The sequence below is a fragment of the Aplidium turbinatum genome, chromosome 1 (genome assembly GCF_918807975.1).
Source record: "Aplidium turbinatum chromosome 1, kaAplTurb1.1, whole genome shotgun sequence".
NCBI lineage: Eukaryota > Metazoa > Chordata > Ascidiacea > Aplousobranchia > Polyclinidae > Aplidium > Aplidium turbinatum.
The window spans coordinates 18,371,409-18,397,048 of record NC_137472.1 but is presented as its reverse complement, the minus strand read 5'-3'; the positions used below and the strand labels follow the sequence as shown (position 1 = coordinate 18,397,048).

Genomic DNA, 25,640 nt, shown 5'->3' with positions numbered 1-25,640 from the left:
AAACAACAAGCAAACGCGAGTCGGACGCCAATTACGATTTCATTGAAGCGTGGACGACGTCTCCGCGTAAGAGATTAAAATCTACACAATGGAATTAACCCGTCACACTCAATTAAAAAATTAATTACGAAGCAATTTCTCAAGTCAAATAAAAAAATATGACCAACCATCAAATTATTTGATTTTTCAAGTTGCGCTGTTGAACAAATTGCAAAAGAGTTTCGATGTTATGTTGTCAGATAAATTATCTACACCATGTGAACATTTGATTGATCTATCTTGCGTAGTTTTTGAGTTACACGAGCTCAAAGTGATAGTGTCGAACCGACCCCCCCCCGTCCGCAAGTCAACTGGCCAAAATACGTCACAGGATAAAGGGTTAATCTCTGCACAAACAAGTTTTACATATAATTTTTATTTCCAAACTAAAAAAAAACTCTATTCATTCTAAAAAACACCAATTCGAAAACTTGTGTTTTAGATTCTGCAATTCGAACTCACGAATGAAATAATTCCTTCAGACTCATTGCGTTACCCCTGTATCATCGAAGCGTTAGTTACGCCAGCCAGGGAATGGGATGGAATGGAAAACAGATTTTGGGATGGAAAGGAATGGAAGATCTTGATGATGAGATGAAAGACAATCTTCCATCATTCCATCCCAATTCCATCATTAACTTTCTAACGCTTTATCAAGACATGCAAAATAATACGAATAATTCGAACGGTACGTAATCCTTAGGAAAATACTGCTGTTAAATTTTTAGCTTAAATTTAGCCTATAGTTTTTAGGTTTATTTGTGCCATATTCAACGCGGAGATTGCAAAATGTGAAGATGGTAGAGATTTCTGAGATGGAATGGAAGAAAATCTCAGGATGGAAGATGGAAAAACTCTTCCATTCGATTCCATCCCATAACCTGAGCCAGCAGCGGCTCTGCTGTCATCACGGGATTATAAACATTTAAAGAAAAAAAAGCAAATTTAAACCCCTCCAATGTCCTTGAAAATTAGCAAAAAATTTAATGTCAAAAAATTCATTTCATTTGTGTCACTATAACACTAATAGGCTATTGTTATTGTAGGGGAGAACCTCCATCAATGGGATAAATTTTGCGTTTTGCTAATTTTTTTTTAAATTTTGTAACGAAATGCAGTGCTTTTTTTTACAACATTAATGCCAATGCATTTTTTTTCAAATAACACTTGGTTTGATTTCATTATCTCCGGTGGTTTAGAAATAACGCGCAGTTTTTTAAGGTTAGGGGAGACTGGGGTTTGTTGGAACATGGGATTTGTTAGAACATTGCTTTTTTATGCACCCCGAAAATATTTTACAGGAAATTTATTTTATTTTATTTATTTATTTATTTGCAATCAGACTCAAAGTCCATAGAGTTCAAATTTTTAACAGTCATCACACAAAATATCAAATTAACACAACATCATTTTAAGACTGGAAACACTGAAATGCTGTTGCTGTGATTTTCTTTGACCAAACCAGGCTTGCCAGATTGGCCCTTTTGGGGCCAAATTTCAGAATTTTGACCCTTTTTAGAGGTAATTGGCTCAAAAAAAAATTGTTTGGCCCCTTGGCCTTTTGTTTCCAATATTTGGCTCTTTTTGGAAGCAGTTGGCACATACTATCAAACTATAGCTATTTAAATAAATGTCTTTCGGAAATTGAGACTGAAAAGTGTTATTATAATATAGGCTATACGACTTTTCAGACAGCGTTTAGTTGACAATGTTTATGCCGGGTGCAACCTAGTTCGTACCTTGAACCATTCGTACAGTCAGTTCGTACCCTGAAAAGATCGAGAGAAAAAATTTAAAAAAGCCGAAGTCGCTGATCGCAGTTTAATAGCACAATGCCGAAGTCGCTGATCGGAGTTTCCCCAAACAATTTGAAACAAACTCGAGGGTTAGGGTTAGCGGAAACTGCGGAAAATGTTTGCGGAAACTGCGATCAGCGAGGGTTTGGGTTAGAGCATAGATTACTCTATGGTTAGAGTTAGGAAACTGCAGTTAGCGTAAACTGCAGAAAAATGTTTGCGGAAACTGCGATCAGCGAGGGTTAGAGCATAAATTACTCTATGGTTAGGGTAAAGGTTAGCGGAAACTGCGGAAAAATGTTTGCGGAAACTGCGATCAGCGAGGGTTAAGGTTAGAACATAGATTACTCTATGGTTAGAATTAGGGTAAGGGTTATTGGAAACTGCGGAAAAACAATTTGCGAAAACTGCGATCAGCGAGGGTTAGGGTTAGAGCATTGATTACTCTATGGTTAGAGTTAGCGGAAACTGCGGAAAAATGTTTGCGGAAACTGCGATCAGCGGACTTCGGTTTTGAGCTATTTTTTTCTCGATCTTTTTAGAGGGAAAATTTTAAAATGATTGCGGAAACCGCGATCAGCGACTTCGGCTTTTTTTAATTTTTTTTCTCGATCTTTTCAAGGTACGAACTGACTGTCCGAACTGTTCATGGTACGAACTAGGTTGCATCCGTTTATGACAATGCCAAAGATTCGACTTCGAGTGGAAACACTGTAGAAGATGAAGATTTGGAATTGTTCTTGGAATGTAGATTGCAAGGATGCCAGAGCTTGGTTTTTCCACCTAGATCTGGGTTTTTTTGACCACATCTGGGTTTTAAGTTTTTTTATTTCAAATTTAGGTAAATCTAGGTTTTTTTGGTTTTAACTTTGTACAGAGCTTGCGCGGTATTAAGGCACTGGGATCTTCGATAAATGGTCCACACTGCAACACAAAAATGATAAGGTACCGGTAATGTTTTTTGCATCAGCTACTGCAGTCAGTGAGGTACAGCCTACAGGATGCTGAAGAAATGATCCAACTTTATGAAAATGTGGATGACTAAAAATTGGAGTAGTACAACTATTTGTGTCACTGAACATTTATTTATTGTGAATTTGAGTTATTCTTTTCAACATTATGTTCAAATTAAAAAGGCTAAGCAGGGTTTATTGCTAAGAACCAAGTTATCGTAGTTGTACACCAAACTGTAAGCACTAAGCAGGCATGATGATTCTCCTCAGTCGCAGTCTACAACTCACACAGCCAAAAGTTTAGTTCAAAAGTCAAAACTAACCTTAATGGCTAGCCTATACACTCATACATCTAGTCAGTTTTAGAAATTTTGGTTAAACACACACTGAACCTTGCTCGGAATGGCCCGTTTCGGTGAGTCCGATCCCTATTTCCTGATTTTTTCAATTTTTTTTTTTAAATTATTGGGTACCGTAGCCTAATTATCATTGCCGTTTTAAGGTTAGGGTTAGGGTTGGAGGTTAGGAACTCACCGAATCGGACTCACCGAATAGTAGCAGACCCAACCTTGCTAGCTAAACGCTTTACCATAAACGTAATTTTGAACCAAAATCTTTGCTGTGAGCCCATCTAGGCCTACCACCTCTTGTTTTTGTATATAGTTATATTACATATATAATAAACAACCAAACCAACATAAGCATGTATATTGTATAATTATATTTACGTGTTACTATTTGTAGCTTTCTGAGGCTTCTGTGTAATGATTTAAAATGGTGCTGAAAGCACACGCAGGTTTTTTTTTACCGCTTTACTACATATTTTCTGGACCTGGGTTTTTTTCGCCTCATCTGGGTTTTTTTTAGCATACAATCTAAGTTTATTGGAAATTTGTCGCTGGCATCCCTGGTAGATTGTGTTGTTGTAATGTTGCAACGTTATTGACGTTGTTAACGTAATTATGTTTTATTAACAACGTTATTAGCGTTATTGAACAATTTGGCTGTTTTTTACCCAGTTTGGCCCTTTTTTAGACATTGTTTGGCTCTTTTTCTCAAAAGCTGTGTTACAACCCTGGACCAAACCTTCCAGGTGTTCTCACTGGAAAAGTGGTTGTATGTTTTTGGTGTCTAAAAGTAAATTTGGGTACCACCTAAAAAGTTTGCCTACCTGAAGGAAACAGGAAGATAAGTAAAAAAAATTGTTTGTGTTACCTACAAAGGTAGAGCTGTTGCAAAGTACAAAAAAAGTTTGCTTAATTGTGATCAGATTTGCAAATTTAACTTATTTATTTCGATTTAGCTTATGGGGTTTGTTAGAACATCTCTCATGGGGTTAGTTAGAACATGTTCTATTAACCTCAATTAAATGAAATTTGTGTTTGTGCATAAACTTGTCTTTTTCAATGAAATTCAATTCCACTTTATGTTTATCTTTCCAAGAGTAAACTATCTGACATTCAAGAAGGAGAATTTGTTGTCAAATTCAACACTTCGAAGCGTTTACAGCACTTTGTTGGGAAAATTATTGATTTTTTTGATGATGGTGATGTGATTATTCGATTCTTACGATGCTGTGGGCAATCCAAAATGTTTGATGAATGTCCTACATTTGTTCTGAAAATAGTGACAATTCTGATTTCACTCATCACCTTAGTGACATTGTCTTTAAGTTACCGAAACCTTCCAATCTGAAAGGCACTAAGCGTAGCCGTCGCCAAGAAAAATTTGTGTTTTCTGTGGATTTAGCTAGATATAATCCCCAGTAAATTTGTTAAATTCAATGTTGGTTGTGTAGTGTGTACTAATGCTTGTGATATCATTTTCTTAGACCATCACCATAAACAAGCAATATTAATTTTTTTATTTCAAACAGTTAGGACTGAAAAAAAATTTTGTTTGCAAAAGCCATGGTAATTGGTAATCCATCATATTACATAATACTATTTTACCTTAAGTGAAAATATAATAAACCTTTCCACATATTTTATTCAAAATGCAATAATATACTGTTTTTTGTGAAATATTTGTAAAGAAAAAGTGATGTTCCAACAAACCCCAGCACCGGGGTTTGTTGGAACATTTGACTGCTGTTGGTAAAATTAAATTTATGAGAAATGTTTTAATGTGTGGTGAATTTTTCTTTATTACAATGTTAGACAACAGGTTAGTCAAGGTTATTGAGAAAATTTTTCTTTGAATTGCAAAGGGTTTTTTTGTTATGTGAACTTTTCTAGAAAATGTTCCAACAAACCCCAGTCTCCCCTACTCAAAACGTCCCATTGTTGAATCTGGCTCCACCATTGGGACAGGCAATTTCTAACAATGGGACACAATTGATTATCTGTGTAAATGCACATTATAAACTTGATATTCACTTTGTTATTGATTATATTTACTGTAGTGCATTATTAAAGTTTTCTAAATTTTACTCAACTTCATCATTCAAAATCTTTTTGACACCATAATGAGGTTGAAAACTTAGATTGCTTTTAAAATCATTATTTGCTTGGGCTCTTTTGTATGTGTCAACCCAGCTTTTCAATGTTTGGCTTGGTATGTCAAATTCTCTTGCTACAGGTCTATTTTTTCCGGTTTGTATTGCTTTTTCAACAGCAGTTTTCATAGTTAAAGGATCTGTGTTTCCCTTTTTACAAATAAGTCGAGTTGATTTACAGTGTCCCATTGATGGGCAAAACCTGCTGTCCCATTGTAAGATGCCATCCGCAAATGCAAAAAAAATCAGCTAATTTCTTCAAGACTACTTTACTGACAACAACGTTTTGTCCTAAGAACTGCCAGACATATAGACCATGCTACCATACTTTTTCAACCTGCTTCGCCAAGTATGTACAAAAATATCTTCAAGACAAGTGACTTATCTTTTTTTACTTTGGGTATCAAAAAACACAGTTTTTTTAACAAACCAGCCATGCATGCAAATTGAAGGATCCCACTGTTGGTACAAGCGAAAGACTACATGGCGAATTGAAATTCGTCATATACGTTGTGCTCGCTTGATCAACCAAGCGTGGGTGACCAAGTGTCCCATTGTAGAATCGTCCCAATGATGGAGGTTCTCCCCCTTCAGAAGCGCCAATATTTAACTTAATGTGAAATTTTAGCCTTTGTATTCCATTTTTAGTTTACTCTATAGGCCACAACTTTAAAAAAATTTATCATTTAATAAACACATTTATAATTAAACTTGGCCATAGGGAACGTTCAAATATTACGTAACGCCTTCGAGGGGGAGGGGGGGGGTTTATGCAAAGCGTTACGTTAGCGTCACATCGGGGGGGAGGGGGTTCAAGCAAAACGTTACGTAACGCTTTGGAGTACGGAATGGTAGTTTTTTGTGCTGAATTCGTACTGAAAAAGCGTTACATGGGGGAGGGGGGATTGAAAAAAGCGTTACGTTGGCGTTACATGGGGGAGGGGGGGGTCAAAAATTCGGAAAAAAAGCGTTACGTAATATTTGAACGTTCCCATAGGCCTATACTAACCTTTTTAATTTGGCCTATTTGTAAACTCATATGATATGCACAACAAGAAAATAACTTTTCCTGAATTCTGCAACAGATCCTCTTGCATAGTCACGAAGATGTAACGTAGTGCTAAATATTTAACTCGCCAGTAAGCCTACACCTACGGAATCAGAATCTGTGGCACCGAAGTGTCGCAGACCATTGTTTAGCCATACTAGAAGATGAAAAATTGCAGTCATTGAAAAAGAAAAGAAGGGAGACAACCAAAACTATGGCTAGACAATAATCACGCATGGACTCAATTAGAGAACATTAATTGAAATAGAAAACTGTTGTTGGTAGTAGTGAATAATAATGACTGAGATCGGTCATTTTTTTACACTGCATTATTTTAGTGTTTTGAATCAGCCAAAGGTACCCCAAATGGCAGTGATGTACGCGCATACAAAAAATATTGACGCCGTCAGCGTAGACGCAAACGTTCGAAAAACCATACGCCGTATGTGTCAACGCAACTTGTAAAAAAAGTTGGCGGCGTCAGCGCATACACTAGCATAAACTCATTTTGTTTGCTAGGTACCAAATAAACCACTCGAAACAAACAAGTTTTATTTTGAATTTCCATGAAGAAACACAAGCATCTGAAAGTGTTCATCTGAAATTGCTGCGTTTTGGTTTCAATATGTCTTTGCCCATTGAAACATTCTTTCATCTTATTTGAAAAGTTTGATAAAAAAATAATACAAACAACAGTTAAGATATTAAAAAGTATGCGTTGACGCTATGCATTAAAAAACCGCGAAAAATTTACGGCGTAGCTTCAAGCGACAACTATTCAAAAAATGGGGCCGCAAGCGTTTGCGTAAGGGTAAGTCTTTGTCAACTTGACCAAGCTATGTAACCCATGGTCTCAGATTTTGATGAAACTTAGACACTTTGCAGAGCAAGTCATTCTGAGAAATATGATACCAATCTCAGCAAAATCGGTTCAGCGGTTTTCGGGATATGGCCATTTGAAAATGAGGTGTTTTCGCGTTCGCTCAAGCATGAAATTAGTGAAAAGTTGGTACAACAAATTTTAAACGTAAATAAAACATACACCATTAATGTTACAAACTTCAAATTTTGTGAGAACTTAAGTTTGGTTGAAGTCAACACATTTACAAACTTTCAACAATTTTGGTCATGGTTGAATGATTTTGAAGACTAGTTAACATTGTTGTGGAATTGAAATCAATCAACCGTGACGTAACTTCCAAGCACTATACTGAAAAAGGCCCCTCGTCAATTTTTTCGAGTAATACATCATTTGAAAGGTCTTGACTTCCCCTATACAGTGAAACAAAGATATCTTTGTGTATTTGAGAAAATCTAGGTGTAGTAAGTCGAAATGTAACATATACACAAAGTGGCTAAATTGATTGTTTTTATAATTGTTCAACAGTGCTTTGCTTCCCTTTTTTCCAATTATGCACAAAATATATACATTAGTAGACATAATAGGTAAGTTGAAAGCTTTGAATATCTTGCTTAGTCAATTAACCATACTAATTACTATGACTACTGAAAATCAAAGCAAAGATTATTGAAATTCAATGTGTAAAATGTTTTACTTGAAATTGGTTTTTAATGATTGTATAGTTTAATGCCAGAAGGAAATAAAACCAAGAATACTAATAGAAAAGTGGCTCTTTTTACCTGGTCCAAAGATGCAATTTAATCAACAAAAAAGGTTATCGTGCTTTGAGAAATTTTAAGAAAAACATAACGATATATCACAAAATTTGTCAGCAAAAGCCAAAGGATAATTATATTGAACTCTCATTGCAGTTTTGAACCATGATAACTTTTGGGCTGCTTTTCAATTTATATTCCCAATTTAAATAATTGGTTAAACTGGATATTAATGTATATATAATATATTCCAAAGCATATGTGTGACAGAAATTAATTATTTATTAGCTGATCTCCAATGAGTTTGAATTTGTTGCAAACATTGCATGGAAAATTGATATTGGTCTTGAGTAGTTGCAAGGGTTGGATTGTCTACAACACACAAAACATGTTCAAAAGGAATCCAACATACGTCTTTGGTTCTTGGCCAATGAAAAGATGGAGACGGTCCATTAGGGTGCAGAAAATTTACAAAGATGTCACCATTTTCTGTGTCAACTACCAAAGTTACTCCAACATAACCACTTTCCATCATACATGGCTGCTACAAAGTTACCTTGATTGATGCTTTTGTTGCTGTACTTGGTATCAAAGTTGAAAGTGTAATTATATGTGAGTTCATTGCTTATTCTTTTGATGCCAATTTTAGACTTGTCAACTGGTTCAAAGTAATGAAATCCTCTGGTTCCTTTTATTGTACTTGCTAGCTTCCACCTTTCTTCCAGACGTTTTCTTTCATTCGTCAAATCTTCCTTGAGAAGTTTTATGAAATGTATTGAAGGCAACTTTTCAGTGCAGTGATCCATCATTTCATCTAAAGTACCAATTTGATGATGTAGAGGTCTTCGTAAACTTTCCATAGCTATGGAATGCTTTACAGTGCCTCCAGTGCCATCGCAAGGTGACTTACCATGACTTGTGGCAAAGAAAGACCATGATGTTTCCAGGCCAAAATCATGTTTGTGCAGGCACAAATGAAATTTTCTTTGCCAACAAGCTAGCAAGTGCAATAAAAGGAACCAAAGGATTTCATTACTTTGAACCAGTTGACAAGTCTAAAATTGGCATCAAAAGAATAAGCAATGAACTCACATATAATTACACTTTCAACTTTGATACCAAGTACAGCAACAAAAGCATCAATCAAGGTAACTTTGTAGCAGCCATGTATGATGGAAAGTGGTTATGTTGGAGTAACTTTGGTAGTTGACACAGAAAATGGTGACATCTTTGTAAATTTTCTGCACCCTAATGGACCGTCTCCATCTTTTCATTGGCCAAGAACCAAAGACGTATGTTGGATTCCTTTTGAACATGTTTTGTGTGTTGTAGACCAGGGCTTCTCAAACTTTTCTGTTCTGCAACCCCATTTTGAAAAATATATTTCTATGCTACCCCATTATGGGGACATCCACGTTAATGACATTAAAATGGGGTTAGTTTTTTGTCTCAATTTGTTTCGGTTCTTTTTGGCTTACTTTATAATTCTCTTTCTGAAGTAGTAAAACAATATCGAAAGGAGCATGAAAACAACAACAATGAAACATGAAAAAAGCAACGAATGAAAACAAGAAATAACAAACGAATAATCCGACCCTAATTAAGACTATAACAAAACAATACAAATGTACCCAATTCGTTACTTTTGGTCAGCAATGATAGCGTAGCATCAATTGTTACGATTGGTTATATTTTATCGTTCGACATTTCACACCGACGGTTGCGGTCAATTGACATCATGGCAAGACTACAACCTACCGGCACTAGACTAAATTAAACTATTTTATTACGACCCCAAAATTTCATTACGCGACCCCATATGGGGTCGCGACCCATAGTTTGAGAAGCCCTGTTGTAGACAATCCAACCCTTGCAACTACTCAAGACCAATATCAATTTTCCATGCAATGTTAGCAACAAATTCAAACTCATTGGAGATCAGCTAATAAATAATTAATTTCTGTCACACATATGCTTTGGAATATATTATATATACATTAATATCCAGTTTAACCAATTATTTAAATTGGGAATATAAATTGAAAAGCAGCCCAAAAGTTATCATGGTTCAAAACTGCAATGAGAGTTCAATATAATTATCATTTGGCTTTTGCTGACAAATTTTGTGATATATCGTTATGTTTTTCTTAAAATTTCTCAAAGCACGATAACCTTTTTTGTTGATTAAATTGCATCTTTGGACCAGGTAAAAAGAGCCACTTTTCTATTAGTATTCTTGGTTTTATTTCCTTCTAGAATTAAACCATACAATCATTAAAAACCAATTTCAAGTGAAACATTTTACACATTGAATTTCAATAATCTTTGCTTTGATTTTCAGTAGTCATAGTAATTAGTATGGTTAATTGACTAAGCAAGATATTCAAAGCTTTCAACTTACCTATTATGTCTACTAATGTATATATTTTGTGCATAATTGGAAAAAAGGGAAGCAAAGCACTGTTGAACAATTATAAAAACAATCAATTTAGCCACTTTGTGTGTATGGTACATTTCGACTTACTACACCTAGATTTTCTCAAATACACAAAGATATCTTTGTTTCACTGTATAGGGGAAGTTAAGACCTTTCATATGATGTATTACTCGAAAAAATTGAAGAGGGGCCTTTTTCAGTATAGTGCTTGGAAGTTACGTCACGGTTGATTGATTTCAATTCCACAACAATATTAACTTGTCTTCAAAATCATTCAACCATGACCAAAATTGTTGAAAGTTTGTAAATGTGTTGACTTCAACCAAACTTAAGTTCTCACAAAATTTGAAGTTTGTAACATTAATGGTGTATGTTTTATTTACGTTTAAAATTTGTTGTACCAACTTTTCACTAATTTCATGCTTGAGCGAACGCAAAAACACCTCATTTTCAAATGGCCATATCCCGAAAACCGCTGAGCCGATTTTTCTGAGATTGGTATCATTTTTCTCAAAATGACTTGCTCTGCAAAGTGTCTAAGTTTCATCAAAATCTGACACCATGGGTTACATTTTCCCTTTTTTCTGGTCAAGTTGACAAAGACTTACCCGTAAACAAAAAGTCTACGCCGCAAGTCTATGGCGTAGAATTTGCGGCCTATACGTTCATCTTTGCCAAATAGTAGTATTCAAAGTGGGTATGAAGTACGCTATGAATTCAATAATTCCTAGTGGTCAAAACGAAACTTTAAGCACAAGTTATAAGTGACGTGGCAACCTCTGTATGAAATCAAGTACAGTTTTGGTGAGACCGGGACTGGGACAGTGCCCAGTGGTGCCACTCCTAGTGTTTTTCCACTAGATCTAGTGTTTTTGGGTTGCATCTAGTGTTTTTTTTTTGCTATCTAGTGTTTTTTTAGCGATTTATCGCTATGTTGGTGTGCATAAGTTTGGACAGTGTTCAATGTAGCCCTACCTATTTTTGTTTGGCTGCATCAATGTGTTTGTAGTGCTTTTCAAAGTGCACTCAAATTTTTTGTCTAATTACACCCAATGATGACCAAATTTGAGATATTTAGCATAAATACTTTAAAAAATACACGTAAATGACTGTGAAAAGTGTTCAAAGTAGACTAAAGTAGGCTAGGTAGCGTAGCCTATCATATGGTATCGGAGGCTTACATTAAATGAGTGTGGAGTTCTTAGACTACACTACCTCAGAGATAATTGTGAGTAATATTGCATTTTTGACAATATATTTGCAAAGGCCAAATTCGGGAAAATTTTGTTCGCCCCCCAAAATGTTTTACTTTCCTACAGCTATGACTTCAGGGCTCTCACTTTCAATTAAATTCAGTTTGATTTTGAAATTTTAAGGACTTTTAACACTCACTAACGCCATTGGCTTTAATTTTTGTATATTGTGCATGTAAATGATCGTGTATAATACTAGTGTTTTTTTGTGAATCTAGTGTTTTTTTTCAGTCAAATCTAGTACTTTTCCATGGCAAGAGAGTGGAAACAGTGGACTGGGGTCTGGGATAGACTTCCTAATTTTCAAGGTTTTATAGTGTATGGTAGGTTTCAAGCTCCTGCAATCTGATTTTTTTCTTAGTGAGGTTGTGGAAGGCTTAAAATCAATGAGTTCGGAGTGTTTTTTTATTGGTCCTGGTAACCTATTATGTACCGTAATGGACTGTCCATAACATTGCAAAAAATATCTCACTCCTCCTAAAATCTTTGCAGTGTGTCATAGAAAAATCCGCAATTTGCACCTCCCTCTTGACTGCAAAGGTCTTTTATAGACAGCCTCTAAGAAACATCATTAATATTTATGCACTACCGTAAGCCTACTATGTTGCATACAGTACCATGTTTTTTGTATGTGTAAACCCAGTTTCCAAACCCCATGGACTACCTAGCCTACTAGTTTTGTTATTATGGTTTGACATGTTGCACTTACCTTGAGCATGATTACAGCCATTGTTGTTTTTTAATTTTCAGCATACTTTTCTAGATTTTTTATCTATTGTAAATTTAAAATGGTGAAAGTTTGCATTAAGTTTGATGAATTTTTTTCTTCTGACTGTTGGACCGATATCAGTTTGTTTTCTACTGTGAAAGACTTGAGCAACCATTTATATCAATCTCATCTCTTGCCCATTGGCATACGGTCTTCCATATATTTGACCCGACACGGATTAAGTGTGACTAATGATGATCAGGTTTCTGCAAATGACACCTTTACTGTCCATTTGAGATTAAAAGGAGGCAAAGGTGGCTTTGGTTCCATGCTGCGAGCTCTTGGATCCCAAATTGAAAAAACTACAAATATGTAAGACCTTGTTGGTGTATGGTTTGAGTTACTGATTAAGATATTGTTGGGGCATTAACTTTTTCTAGTTAAGTAATATGTGTTGTTACTACCAAAGTTTTACTAATATAAACTGTTGTTCAAACATTGACTAAAAGTATTGCTACTTTGTGAAGAAAACTTTTCTATGAGTTTGTGTCTTAAGACTCTAAATTGATGCATGTGACTGTTTTTACAAGCACATGTACAGACTAAGTGCACCATACTGCCGTCAGATGGTTTTCTTGCCAGTTGATGTAACAATGGAACTTTAGACATAAAATGCAAATAAATTGGTAATTCAAAACCATTAATTGCATCTGACAAGATGAATGTTTTTACCGCTATAAGCTTCTACTTTTATGAAAATGCCAGTAAAAATACTTTATACATTTTTTACCAATCAACAATAGTGTACTTCAATATAGTATATATCATTTCATCATCAAACCTCATTTCTCAAGTTTTCATGTTAAAACTGTGTTCATAGTTTGTATCTTCAATTTCAAATAACCTGACTTAAACTTCTTTTCTTTTGCAAATGATGATGTGCGTTGCTATTTTTGAATGGTTGAAACTTATTGCATAGGGAGGCTTGCAGAGACCTGAGTGGACGTAGAATGCGGGATGTTAACAATGAGAAGAAAATGATGGAGTGGGTTAAGAAAAAAGCAGAAAAAGATCATCAGAAAGAAAAAGAAAAGTATAACAGTTTTTTAAAAAATGTGCATATTTACCTACGGGTGCAACCTAGTTCGTACCCTGAAAAGATCGAGAGAAAAAATTTAAAAAAAGCCGAAGTCGCTGATCGTAGTTTCCGTAAACATTTAAAATTTTGCCCTGAAAAGATCGAGAAAAAAAAATAGCACAAAGCCGAAGTCGTTGATCGGAGCTTCCGTTTTTCCGCAAACATTTTAAAATTTCTGGTAATGATCCTAAGAGTTTGCCGAAGTCGCTGATCGCAGTTTCAGCAAACATTTTAAAAGGGTTAGGAAAAGATCGAGAAGAAAAAATTAAAAATAGCCGAAGTCGCTGATTGGAGTTTCCGCAAACAAACAAACTGAAAAGATCAAGAGAAAAAAATGGAACAAAGCCGAAGTCGTTGATCACAGTTTCCGTTTTTCCGCAGTTTCCACAAGCATTTTAAAAATTTCTGGTAACTAATGAATAATGATCCTAAGAGTTTGCCGAAGTCGCTGATCGCAGTTTCAGCAAACATTTTAAAAGAGGTTAGGGTTAGGAAACGATTGAGAGAAAAAACTAAAAAAAAGCCGAAGTCGCTGATCAAAGTTTCTGCAAACAAACAAACTGAAAAGATCGAAAGAAAAAAATAGAACCGTTTTTCAGCAAATATTTTAAAATTTCCAGTAATGATCCTAAAAGTTTGCCGATTGCAGTTTCTGCAAACATTTTGAAAGGGTTAGGGTTGATCGGAGTTTCCGCAAACATTTTAAAATTTCCGATAAAGATCCTAAGAGTTTTTGTTTGTTTGCGGAAACTGCTATCAGCGACTTTGGTTTTTTCTAATTTTGTCTCTTGATCTTTTTAGGGTACGAACTGTTCAGGGTACAAACTAGGTTGCATTCCTTACTTACACTTTCAAATGTTTTTTTTATTCTCCAACTCTAAGGGAAGTAAAGACAGACATATCTCAAAAATTGTATGGACCGTTAAATAAAAATTATGAGGCGAAGTCAATGTGGTGTTAACATATACTGTAGCTACTGGTAATGGTAAGATATAAACTTCATTTCATTGTTTTAACTTTTGTCACTGTTGTAACATTGAAATGAATTTGTCTGAACTGGTCGTCAGACCATTCAGCATGAGACAATCAGCCGGTACATTTCAGCTACTGGCCAAGTCAGCAAAAAAGATTTACTTGCTCAGTTCGGATTTGCTTGGTCATCTCCGGCTAAACTGAATTTTCTGAATTGTGATGTGCCGAGTTTTGGCTTGTTACTTGTGCAGTTTCATCATTTACCAACTTCAGCCACTTGCTGAAATGTTGCTTGCTCAGTTGTCACTTGCTCAGCTGCTATTTACTCAGTTCACAACTGCTGACTTGCGGGAGACTCGTCTGCCCAGGGTATTAAATATAGAATCACCACATAGCTGTTTGACAGGATCGAGAAACTAGAGAGACAACTGCAAAAGCCCAAGCATTTCTTCAATGACCCGGATTATGAAAAGAGCTTAGAAAAAACTGCTGATTCTGTTGAGGATGCTCTGAAGAAAGGCCTAGCTGCTACAAAACGAAACTCAAATAAAATCGGGTAATTTATATCCTGTAGCTAAGCTATATAATTATCTTTGTTTGTGCCTGAATTACATTCGTTGTCACTTGTCAGCTTTTTGAAAACTATGTGATTAAAAAAAATATAAATTTGGATCTTTTACTATCACATGGCTGTAGGGTTTTGATGAAGCTAATGAGTGTGTTGAAGTCAGTTGCCGTATAAAGCAATTTGATGTGCTTTTCATTGTTTCTAAATGTATGTTGTTTTAATATCAACAGCTGTTTTCTTGTTGAAGTTGGTATTGGTTTTAACCTTTATTGCTTCAAACTCACTGTAGGCACTGGCGTGCTTGTAAATGCCGTGTGTTAATATTTTATTGGTGGCTTTACTGTCTTTCGGTTTGAGACTATCCATTTCGCACCCTGTCCATGGTTGACTATTTTCTTTTGAGAATGGAATTTTTATAAAAGATTAGAATGCTTTTTATCAATGCATGTGTTGTAGATGGTAATGCTGAAGAATCAATAAGGACAGTTCGCTTTTTGAATAGGCGAGCTAAAAACATTACGTTTAACACTATCCTACAGTACTAGTTCGTGAAAGTATTGGAAAAAAAACTTATTTAACCCCATAAAAAGCGGCCTCTGTAAAGTTGTTCTCAGAAAACTAGGAGGTTTTTTTATTAATGCTGTTTCTTAAATGAAAATAACTTGAACTGCGTTGAAGCAGTTCGCTTGTGGTTGTAGATTACTGAGTAAACTGCATTTAAACTTGTTGCATTCCAGCTTGAAGAAAGAAGACCCTTCTCCCAAGAAAAGCAAGCTTTGGCTAGGATTGGACGATCTTTCTGACTCTTCCGATTCTGATGAAGACCTTCCTCTTCGCACAGATGACAAAACCAACAGTGATGGAGAGACAGGAACATCATCACAAACCTCAGAAGCTGTAACAGAAGAGAACCCAAGCACGCCACAGGAGAACAAGGAACTAAAACAAGAAAATGTGGAACAAAGCACTGAAGATGCAGAAAAACAAGAAACAAAAATGGAAGAAACGGACGTTACCTCGAACGCAGGAGAGAAGTAAAAGGTAACTCTTGCAGTTTTCGATCTAATTTTCAACTTTGCGTTCACGAAACAAGCAGTGCATTTTTTTTTTGCAAATTCAAAGAAAAATACTAGCTGATGTAGGCTATGACTTAAAAATTAGATATTCGCCTGTTTTGTTTTCGAAAGTTACTTAATTAATAACTACGGTACTTTCCTTATTCAGAACTACAACTTAACACTCAAAGCAAGAATCCTGTCCATACTAGTTCGTCCTCTCTGACCAACATAACGTATTCTTACGTTTGATCTATCAACGGAAGGCCCAAGAGGAGAAAGCCTAGGAAAGAAACAGGGTCTTGAATTGTTGATGTTCAAAAAATGATGAAATCTTTGACACTTCCATTATAGCAACTGCTGTACTATGAGAGCTATTTTTCTGCATGAAGTTGTTTTTTGTAAAAACACGAGCTCTATTTGATTTCAAATACACCTGGCAACAATGTGCTAGATGTCTCGTGACCGGCAAGTGAAAGTAGCTTTTTTAAATAAACGTTTAAAATTCGTAATGTCTTCGCGAACTTGGCTTTACGGACTCATTATTTGCAACACTACTCTATGAGTGATGAACATAATAACTTTTTTGTTTGCGCGCAACGAGCGTGGGAGGAAATTGCACTGTAGCTTATAGAATGTATGCATACCGGTAACTTATCTTAGCTAGGTGAATGATGCTACATCATTTGACATGAAGTTTTCGTTTAGTTGTTTCGAATATTCGTCCTAGCCTCTAAAAGGTTTCTGGTAGCTTTGCATCCTTGTAATGTAGGGGCTTTTAACTAACCTCCTGGCACAGACCCGGCCACCAAGACTGAAGTTCAAAGGTACATCCTGCACCCCCTCCCTTTCACACTACTGAGCGTTCTTTATCAAGCCTACACCTTTACGAAATCCGAAATACTGGCGAAACTGCAAGGAGCTGTACTTCCACAAAATCGCTAATGACTTTGCTTTTGTGACAAGTTTATTGAACACACGAGTTATTTTTGATGTTTTGTTACACCATATGTACGAATTTAGTTAAGTGTGTAAGTTTTCTTACCATTCAAAACCAATGCAAGAATTCGCTGAGTGAAACCCCAGCCACAAAAATTTGTCTCTGTTTGCATTGAATCTACAGTATATTGGCTTGATTTATTTGGGTGGGATAATAAACAAATTGCAACCATACGAGAACATGAACAATGTGCTCCGAGGGATAAAAAGGTTGATAACGCAGAGGAACTGTTGATATGATAGGCGAACTCCAATATAAGTAGAGAAGACAGGAGTTTTCATTTGGAGTAGACCAACAAGTGTCGATGTAAGCGAATTCAGTTGTATCACCAATAACAAACTGACAATGAATTTTGTAAACAGCCGCAATTACAGAGTTACCCATAAAGAAATGTTTTCCAAACGTCAAAACAAATCACAACCAATTATATCCTGCTAAATAATTAATTTATGGATACAGTGCAATCAGGGATTCCCTGAGTGCAATGCATGATATCGGTCACCCGGTATATTGTAATTTCGAATTTATTTTAAGAATGTTCATGCTTATTATTCTGTGCAGCAGTGGGTTGGCCAGTTTTCCACCGAAAGCTGATTTTATGTAAAACATGATGATGATATTAAATATAGAGCGTTTAGTGCGATATTTCTAAGTGATGGTCAGTCGTTTCTGAAACTAACCGTGGGAGAGCAATAAATCAGACCGATAATAATTAGATTTAGGCCGTTACTCAAACGTCACAATGTAGAGTACGTCTCATATCCATACACAGTAACACCCTGTTACGAAGGACTGCAAGACGACACAACAACATTGAGCAACAAACGACCAACAAATGCACGCATAGGTATATGGGAATCCAGAAGTATAAAATTGTTTATGGAAAGTTGCAATACCGATACTATGGAGCAAAGCTTCTCAATCTTTTTTTTTTATCGTGAGACATCATTTCAGAAAACGATTTTCTATGTGACCCCGTTGTAGGCAGTTTATTGTGTAAACTACCCACTATATATACAGTATATTTTTACTATAGGCCCACTTTAAATTTGTTTGGCAACCCCATTCGGGGTTGCGACCACCCCTCAGTTTGGAAAAGCCCTGCTGTAGAGAGTACGAGCATTGTTATTTTAGTATTATTCATTTATAATGGATGAAAATAATTGGCCCCAACTTGCGCGTTATATTGTATTTTCTGGCAGTAACAATGAAATAACAGCACCAGTCAGTCAAACAATCACAGTACAACACCTAGTAATTTCGGTCCACGAATTTATGACGTGGCTAAAATCTGGTTGTTTCTTGTGCCTGACATTGAGGTGCTGTCCAGATGAACCGCTAACATTTAAAAAAAAAAATATTTTAAGTTTACTTGTAGCAAGAATACGAAACTGCTCCTCTGTGTTGTTCATGAAGTAGCGGGACACAGAATTAGTTGCGGACTCATCATAATCCATCGTCGGTTTGTTCCCCACTAGTGGGGGTGGCCGATTGTTTCCGCGCAGCAATTGTCTTAATCCCTTTTCTCCATTTCACCCTGTCCCTTGCATCTTCCTCCTTCAAGAAGATGTTCAAATTATTATCATTCCAAAACTCTGATTGGGGTGCCCTTCCGGATACAATACGGTCAACTGCTTTAGACTTATGCTACCGTAACATGGGGTGACTTTAAAATCTGGGGTGACTTTAAAAGTTTTTATACCTTTAACTAACTATCTTGCACTTTTTTTCCTTATTAAAAATTTTTAACTTTTGTTACTCGTGGGTATTAGTTAGGTTGTCTACTATCTTGAGAAAATGTAAGAGGTGTCCAACTTATTTAGGTTTTCACCAATTGATGTAAACGCAATGACATCAATTGAGCTGTAATTTGTACACTCGAAAAATCTATATTTTTGTTGTGAATACGATTGAGGTACACCGTTTATATTAAAATCCTGCATCACGTTTTTGGTCACTATTATGAAGCCACAATTTAAACTTTTGTTGCAAGTCCCATTTTTGTATGGCAGCGAAAAAACTTTGATGGGGTGACTTTAAACATACCCTGGGGTGAGTTTGAACAGACACCTGGATTAATCCAAAGGCAAACTTTAGCGTTTTTTTATGTTGGAAGCTCTCGTTTCCATGGCGGGAAATTCTCGACATTTTTTCTCCAACATGTTGCAAAAGCTACGCAGCTCTAGAGCTAGAGAAAGTAAGATCGTTTTAGTACTAGATCAGTTGGTAAGATCATTTTAGTAAGTGAGATCATTTCATTGAAAAAGGCTCGTTGCGACTGGTTATTGAGGCCAAGTTGTTGGCTTCCCTCTTTTTTAACCTATAGTAGCATTATATATTTGCATTTCAGCTTAAAAGATTGAATTACCGTACGGTACAGCCTATTGTAGTGATATTGTATTTAAACAAATTTTGTTGCTTTGGAATGCCTCGAAAACATAAACGAAAACCTGGTAGTCGGCCCTATATAAATTACTCAGAAGAAACTCTGCAAGCTGCATTGGATGAGATTCTAAATGAAACCCTCTCCATGGGACAAGCTGCTAAGAAATACAGTATACCCATTGCGACACTAAGCAACAAATGCCATAATAAGCATAGCAAAAAATGTGGGGGCCAGTGTGTTTTGTCAAGGGCGGAAGAAGAAGACCTAAAAACAGTTCTCATGACTTTGTCCATTTGGAGAGCACCTATGTCTTTGATGGAAATACGCATGCTAATTAAGACAATGCTTGAAAAAGCTGGAAAATCTTATGCTAGGTTCAAAAACAATATGCATGGAGATGACTGGGTGAGAAGTTATCTTTCCCGGCACACTGATCTCACTCATAGGATCACTCAAAATATAAAGCTCTCTCGAGCCGAAGTAAATGAAGAAGTGATAAATGATTATTTTAACAATCTAGAAGAAAGTGTTCATGGAGTTCCAGCCACAAATATCTGGAATTACGATGAAACGAACTGCACGGATGATCCCGGGAGAAAAAAGGCTGTGGTTAAACGTGGCGTGAAATATCCCGAAAGGGCAATAAATGCAACGAAGTCTTCTATTTCACTGATGTTCTGTGGTAATGGGATAGGAAACATGTTGCCCCCGTATGTGGTTTACAAGTCAGAACATTTATGGGAACGGTGGTGTCAAGGAGGGGCCAAAGGAACTAGATTTAACAGAACGAAAAGTGGGTGGTTCGACTCCCACACGTTTCAGGATTGGTTCAAATCTCTTTTCCTTCCTGCAGCAAAGAAACAACCTGGCCCGAAAGTTATTATAGGAGACAATTTGTCTTCTCATTTAAGAGCATCATCGAGATTTGTGCAAAAGAGAACATTCGTTTTTTGTTTCTCCCACCCAATACAACGCATCTCACCCAACCACTCGATGTTGCTTATTTTCGGCTACTTAAATCTGCCTGGAGAGCAATTCTGTCAGAATGGAAAGAAAAACAAGGAGGAATGTCTGCAACATCTCTTCCCAAAGACGAATTTCCACAGCTCTTAAAAAAATTGGAGGATAGAATCCACATCAGAAGTGCTGAAAATTTAATTTCAGGATTTCGTGCTTGTGGCATCATTCCTATTGATAGAAATATGGTGCTAAGAAAACTGCCAGGCTGGAGAACAGAAAATCTTTCCAATGCAGTCCTGAATGAAAGTGTTATGGATCTGCTAAAAGAGAGGAATACTGTATCGACCTTCAGAAGGAAGAGAATCAGGGTTTCTGTACAGCCAGGAAAATCGGTCAGTACCGACGATTTTGCTGAGAGTGGCTCTGATTCAAGAAGCGGAGTTGAGATTGCTGGTCCTAGTCGTGTGGAACCGTCGCCACAAAACAGCGACGACTCTGAAGAGGAGTCTACATCTACATTGATCACTACACCAACAGTGCCACAGGAAACTCCTAACGTTACTGGAGTTTTCCCGGTCAGTCAAGACAGCATAAGAGCAGGGCATTGGTTATTGGTGAACTTTGCTCCGCGAACATTCAAGATGAAAGCCTATCTAGGACAAGTAGAATCCATTACTACAACGAGCAGCAAAGAATATGAAGCCTCCTTTGTGCGAAGCAAGACTCAACGAGTATGTGACAAAGACCTCTTTGTGTTTCCGGATGAAAAGGAAATCTGTGTGTTTTCCTACAACAAAGTGATTGGAAAAGTAGAAGCTCCCGAAATTTTACGAAGAGGAGTTTTGAAGTTTGCTGTCGATTCACATGAATGGTAGACAAACAGTGAGCAAAGACTATTGATGAACAAAAACTTTTTGTTGAACAATTTCTTTACAAATACTGTTGAACAATTTCTTTACAAATATCGATTACGATAGGTACTGCAAGATGCATCGTCTTCCTATTTTTTTGTATGTGGTCCTATTGCTTTCTCAGCATTCACACGACAAGGAATTATCGTTTAAAATTCATTAAAACGCGTTGACCCTGACGTTGAAATTTTCTTAGCATACCAGTATATTTGAAAATTGAGAAAACTTTTTGTTTTGGTGACGTTGATTTAACATTGATATTAGGTTGTTTTTGTCGCTACGTTCTGTCAACGCTGTACATTGCACAACGTCAGAAGTTAAGTATTGAATCAAGGTTGATATTTAGTTGCTCAATGTTTCTCCTTATTTAACTAAACATCAACGTTGTGTGCCTGATAGGTTTGTTCTTCATTTTCGATACACCGTAACCTAATAGTAAAAATAAATAAAAGAATTGCATTCAAATAATGTATTTGAACAGTGCAATTGTTACTGGGGAATAACTCCACTGTATTCAGTACTTTAAAGCCATCTCTTGCCAGTTAAACTTTGAAATTCAGTCGTTTTCTAGGTTCGTTACAAAGACTCCCCATTGCCGGGTGACTTTGAACAGACCATTTAAATGAAAAAAAGGTACTTTTCAATTTGTTTTTCAAAGTAATCACATTTGTATTGGAAAGACCCATATTTGAGAGGTATTTTTAATGCTAACTTTTATTCTCATCACTTAAGAATTTTTTAAAGTAAACAGAAATTCGCAAAAAGTGTACAAAGTCACCCCATGTTACGGTACTCGGTTGCAGGCAATGCCTGCCCAGTTTGGGAACGCTAGGCACATGCCAAGAAAATCGACCCCATGAACCAAAGCTGTAAGGAAGTACTCCCCCAAGATCAAAAGAAGCGTGACCAGCAGAAAGGGAACATCTTATAAGGACATGGAATTGAGATACCGGTACCCACTACATGGTCAAACCCCAGCATGCAAGCGATTGAAGTCAAGAAAAAGTTTCCTTGCTTCAGTTGTCCCACTGGGTCAAGATGAGGTCGCCGCCAATGTGCGGGCCCATGTCGCAGGAGGAGCTTGCAGCCAGGCCGACATTGGCCAATATGAAGCTCTCAGCCCTTCCACCCTGAAAGAGCAAACGATGCAATATCTACTCGTATGCCCTGTCCTAAAAGGAAGATGCTCTGTACAGGATTTAATCGAGTTCAACGATAAAGCAAGATGCTTGCGCGATGCTCTGAGCTACGGCCGTGTGACACGACGAAGAAATAAAACATAAGCAATATAAGCATCTTTTTAAACAATAAATATTATTGATACTACAAAAAGTGCTCAATGCCAAGCAGAGCAAATTACATCAACCTCGACATCAAGCACAAGAAACATGACGACTGGCGTCAATTGGGTAAGTCATCGCAACTTTTGTGGCAATTGGATCACATCATTCAAGCTGAGCTATAAAGACTTGTTCCGGTTAATTTTGAGATAAAGTAATTTTGAAGGTTATGCACCACTAAAATAATACAGCTTTTCACATAAAATGGAAATACCGGTAATCAAAAATAACTTTTCTACAATATTTTTTGAATACAGGTAACAAACACAAAAACTTTTAAAATCATCACTATTTGTTGATACAACATGTTAAAGTATGCAACATACAGGCGGATTGTTATTTATTTTAAAAACGTTGGAATATATAGTAAAAGCAATGGTTGAAAACAAACTTTAGCAGAAACACTTTGTTCTATTTAAAGTTGCATGCTTTTTGAAACTAGAATAAAAAAAAAATAGAGTGCAAAGAAAACTAGTGATAAATACAGCAGCTCTTCAGCACAGTTCATTCATATACTTTGTTTTCCTTAACGACCTATATTCTCTCAGCTTGTAAGAAATAGAGCAATGTAGTAATACCGATCATTCGTAGGCTTAATTTACAATAAAAGGAATGAAACTTGTCTTCAATATTAAGTTTGCTGAAGTTGCTGCCACACAAATTTTACTTCATTTGTGTCACTTGGGATAAAATAATCTAGCCGAGTTGGGCACATATCAGACGTAAAAACAAGATTGATCTATAGTTCTTCAATGCAATTATTTTCCCAAAGATAGTAGTGAATAGACAACATAACAGTAATTATAATTTTTAAAGGTTGTGCCAGTTTCTGAAAATATCAATGCGATAATGAATACTCATTACTCAATCAAAATGAATGTTAACTTCAATGCGTATAACTGGCAAGTTAAATAACAAAAATATAGAAGAAAATATGACAGGGATTCGAGGCCTTCCAAAGTATGCTAAATTCATTAGCCAAAAAAACGTCTTTCGAACAAGAAACGAGTTTAGAGTTAAACTTTCTGCAAATGAGTTCATTGGGCTCGATATCACAGGAAGTACCATAACTAAACTAAAGAAGTTTGATTGAAGACTTTGCCACACAATCCACCACAAATGCTTTAAAGATCCAACCAAAGAAGACAAAAACTTCACTGTCTAAGAAAAGACTTCCAATTGTATTCAATACATTGGGCTTTAATCAACAAGCAACAAAATTAGTTGCAATTTATCACAAATTTCTGAAACATCAAAATAAAAATTAAAAGACGAAAACATAAATAAATATTAAGATCATACAGTCCAATATGGTAAATACTGAATAGACCTAGTGGATAATCACATAATCTTCTTTATACGGTAATCAAACCACAAAGGATACAAATTACAAATCATGGCCAATCATATTTCAGGATAATACTGCAGTTCAGGTGTTTATAGTCAGAGGTGGGCAACCACTACTTCAAAAGTAGCGCGTTACCCAGTACCGCTACTCCGGCTAAAGTAGCGCAAGCTACCACTACCAGCCACCATTCCATAAAAGTAGGGCGCACTATCGCTACTTTTCCTGCTACATCTCAAAATGACTGTAAAAACGAATAATATCATGCGTTTACATTGCCAGTTCAACGTCGTTATAGAAAACATGTTTTAGGTGAAATTTATTGTTAAGTGCATCTTTTAAAAACACGAGCATCTCAAAATGTGAGTCACTGAGTCCTGCCCGCTTTGGCATTATGTCGTGTGTTTCTGAGCACGGCGCTCTGTCCCTCAAGCTTATTACTCAGTTAATTATTGCCTTGGTTCTACGTTTTCTTTATTCGTTCATTCATTCAGTTCTGTTGTTGCAGCATTATGTACATTCGAAAGCAGTTATTTATGTATCCTTTTATTTGCAGATGTAGTTGCTTTCTATTTTATTAAAGCCTTTGCAAGGTTGTTGTACAAGTGAATTAAGTTTACTTCAATTTAATAAAATATTAGCTATGCATAAGTTCATGCAACCCCAAGTGTTTGGGGTCGACACAAACTCCCCGGAAGCCTCAAGAAAGTGGCAACATTGGAAGCGGACGTTTCGAAACTACATAGCAAGGATTGAGGGTGCAGATGCGCAAGCGAAGCTCGACATCCTAGTAAATTTACTAGAGTCACATGTGTATGCGCACATCAGCAAAAGCGACTGCCTTGCAATAGAGCAGAAAAAATGCTTTTTTTGTGGCAGAAGACTTCATCCCAGAGACAAATGTCCTGCCAAAGAACAGATTTGCTACAAATGTAACAAAAAAGGCCACTTCGCTAATGTGTGCCGTTCGACCAGCAGTAACGCAACCGCTGCATGTCAATCAACAAGCTTGTCAGCTCTCACATCGCTGTCTAAATCAGATCAAAACGTAAACGTACCCATTGAGATCAATGGAAAACTAGCTAAATGCCTTATTGACACGGGCGCCCAAAACAACCACATAAGCCATGAATTTAGTCATCGCGCTAACTTGAAAGTAAGCTATAGTGACGAGCAGCATGTGGATTTAGCTGTAAAAGGCTCATCAGTGAAAACTCGAGGCTCCTGCTTTGCAACTCTACAACTCCTGGATCGCGATTATGCTGATGTGAAATTCAGTGTCATGGACGGACTACTCTGGGACGTAAGTTTTTACAACAACATAAATGCGTAAATTTTAACTTTGGAGGATCTGAACAATCTTTGAACCTTGGGGCCTTAAAACCTTTGAGGAGCCCAATGCCAGTACGTTTATTTGAGCATATGACAGGAGACTGTTGCCCAATCGCTTCCAAATCACGTCGATATTCTAAAGCTGATCAAAGTTTTATAAAGAATCAAGTCGCTCAACTCTTGCGTGATGATGTTATTGAACCAAGCACCTCACCATGGCGTGCTCAATTGGTGATTGTAAAAAATGAAAACCATAAAAAACGCATGTGCGTGGACTACAGTCA

The 25,640-nt window shown here is 36.5% G+C and overlaps 1 protein-coding gene across 1 annotated transcript; it reads left to right on the top strand.

Annotated features, from left to right (window-relative positions):
• Positions 1-12,394: 12,394 nt before the first annotated feature.
• LOC145774207 (splicing regulator SDE2-like) lies at positions 12,395-16,532 on the top strand. Its single transcript, XM_082585387.1, has 5 exons — positions 12,395-12,721; positions 13,329-13,442; positions 14,866-15,015; positions 15,765-16,068; positions 16,252-16,532. Exons 1-4 carry the CDS (start codon positions 12,429-12,431, stop codon positions 16,063-16,065), a joined length of 858 nt encoding a protein of 285 aa, XP_082441513.1. The 5' UTR covers positions 12,395-12,428; the 3' UTR covers positions 16,066-16,068; positions 16,252-16,532.
• The last annotated feature ends 9,108 nt before the right edge of the window (positions 16,533-25,640 follow it).

What these genes read in the sequence shown, in the direction of transcription:
- LOC145774207 (XM_082585387.1), top strand. Translation starts at nt 12,429, where the DNA reads ATGGTGAAAGTTTGCATTAAGTTTGATGAATTTTTTTCTTCTGACTGT. An exon ending in ATTGAAAAAACTACAAATAT is followed by an intron (nt 12,722 to 13,328) that starts GTAAGACCTTGT and finishes CTTATTGCATAG; the next exon opens with GGAGGCTTGCAGAGACCTGA. An exon ending in CATCAGAAAGAAAAAGAAAA is followed by an intron (nt 13,443 to 14,865) that starts GTATAACAGTTT and finishes GCTGTTTGACAG; the next exon opens with GATCGAGAAACTAGAGAGAC.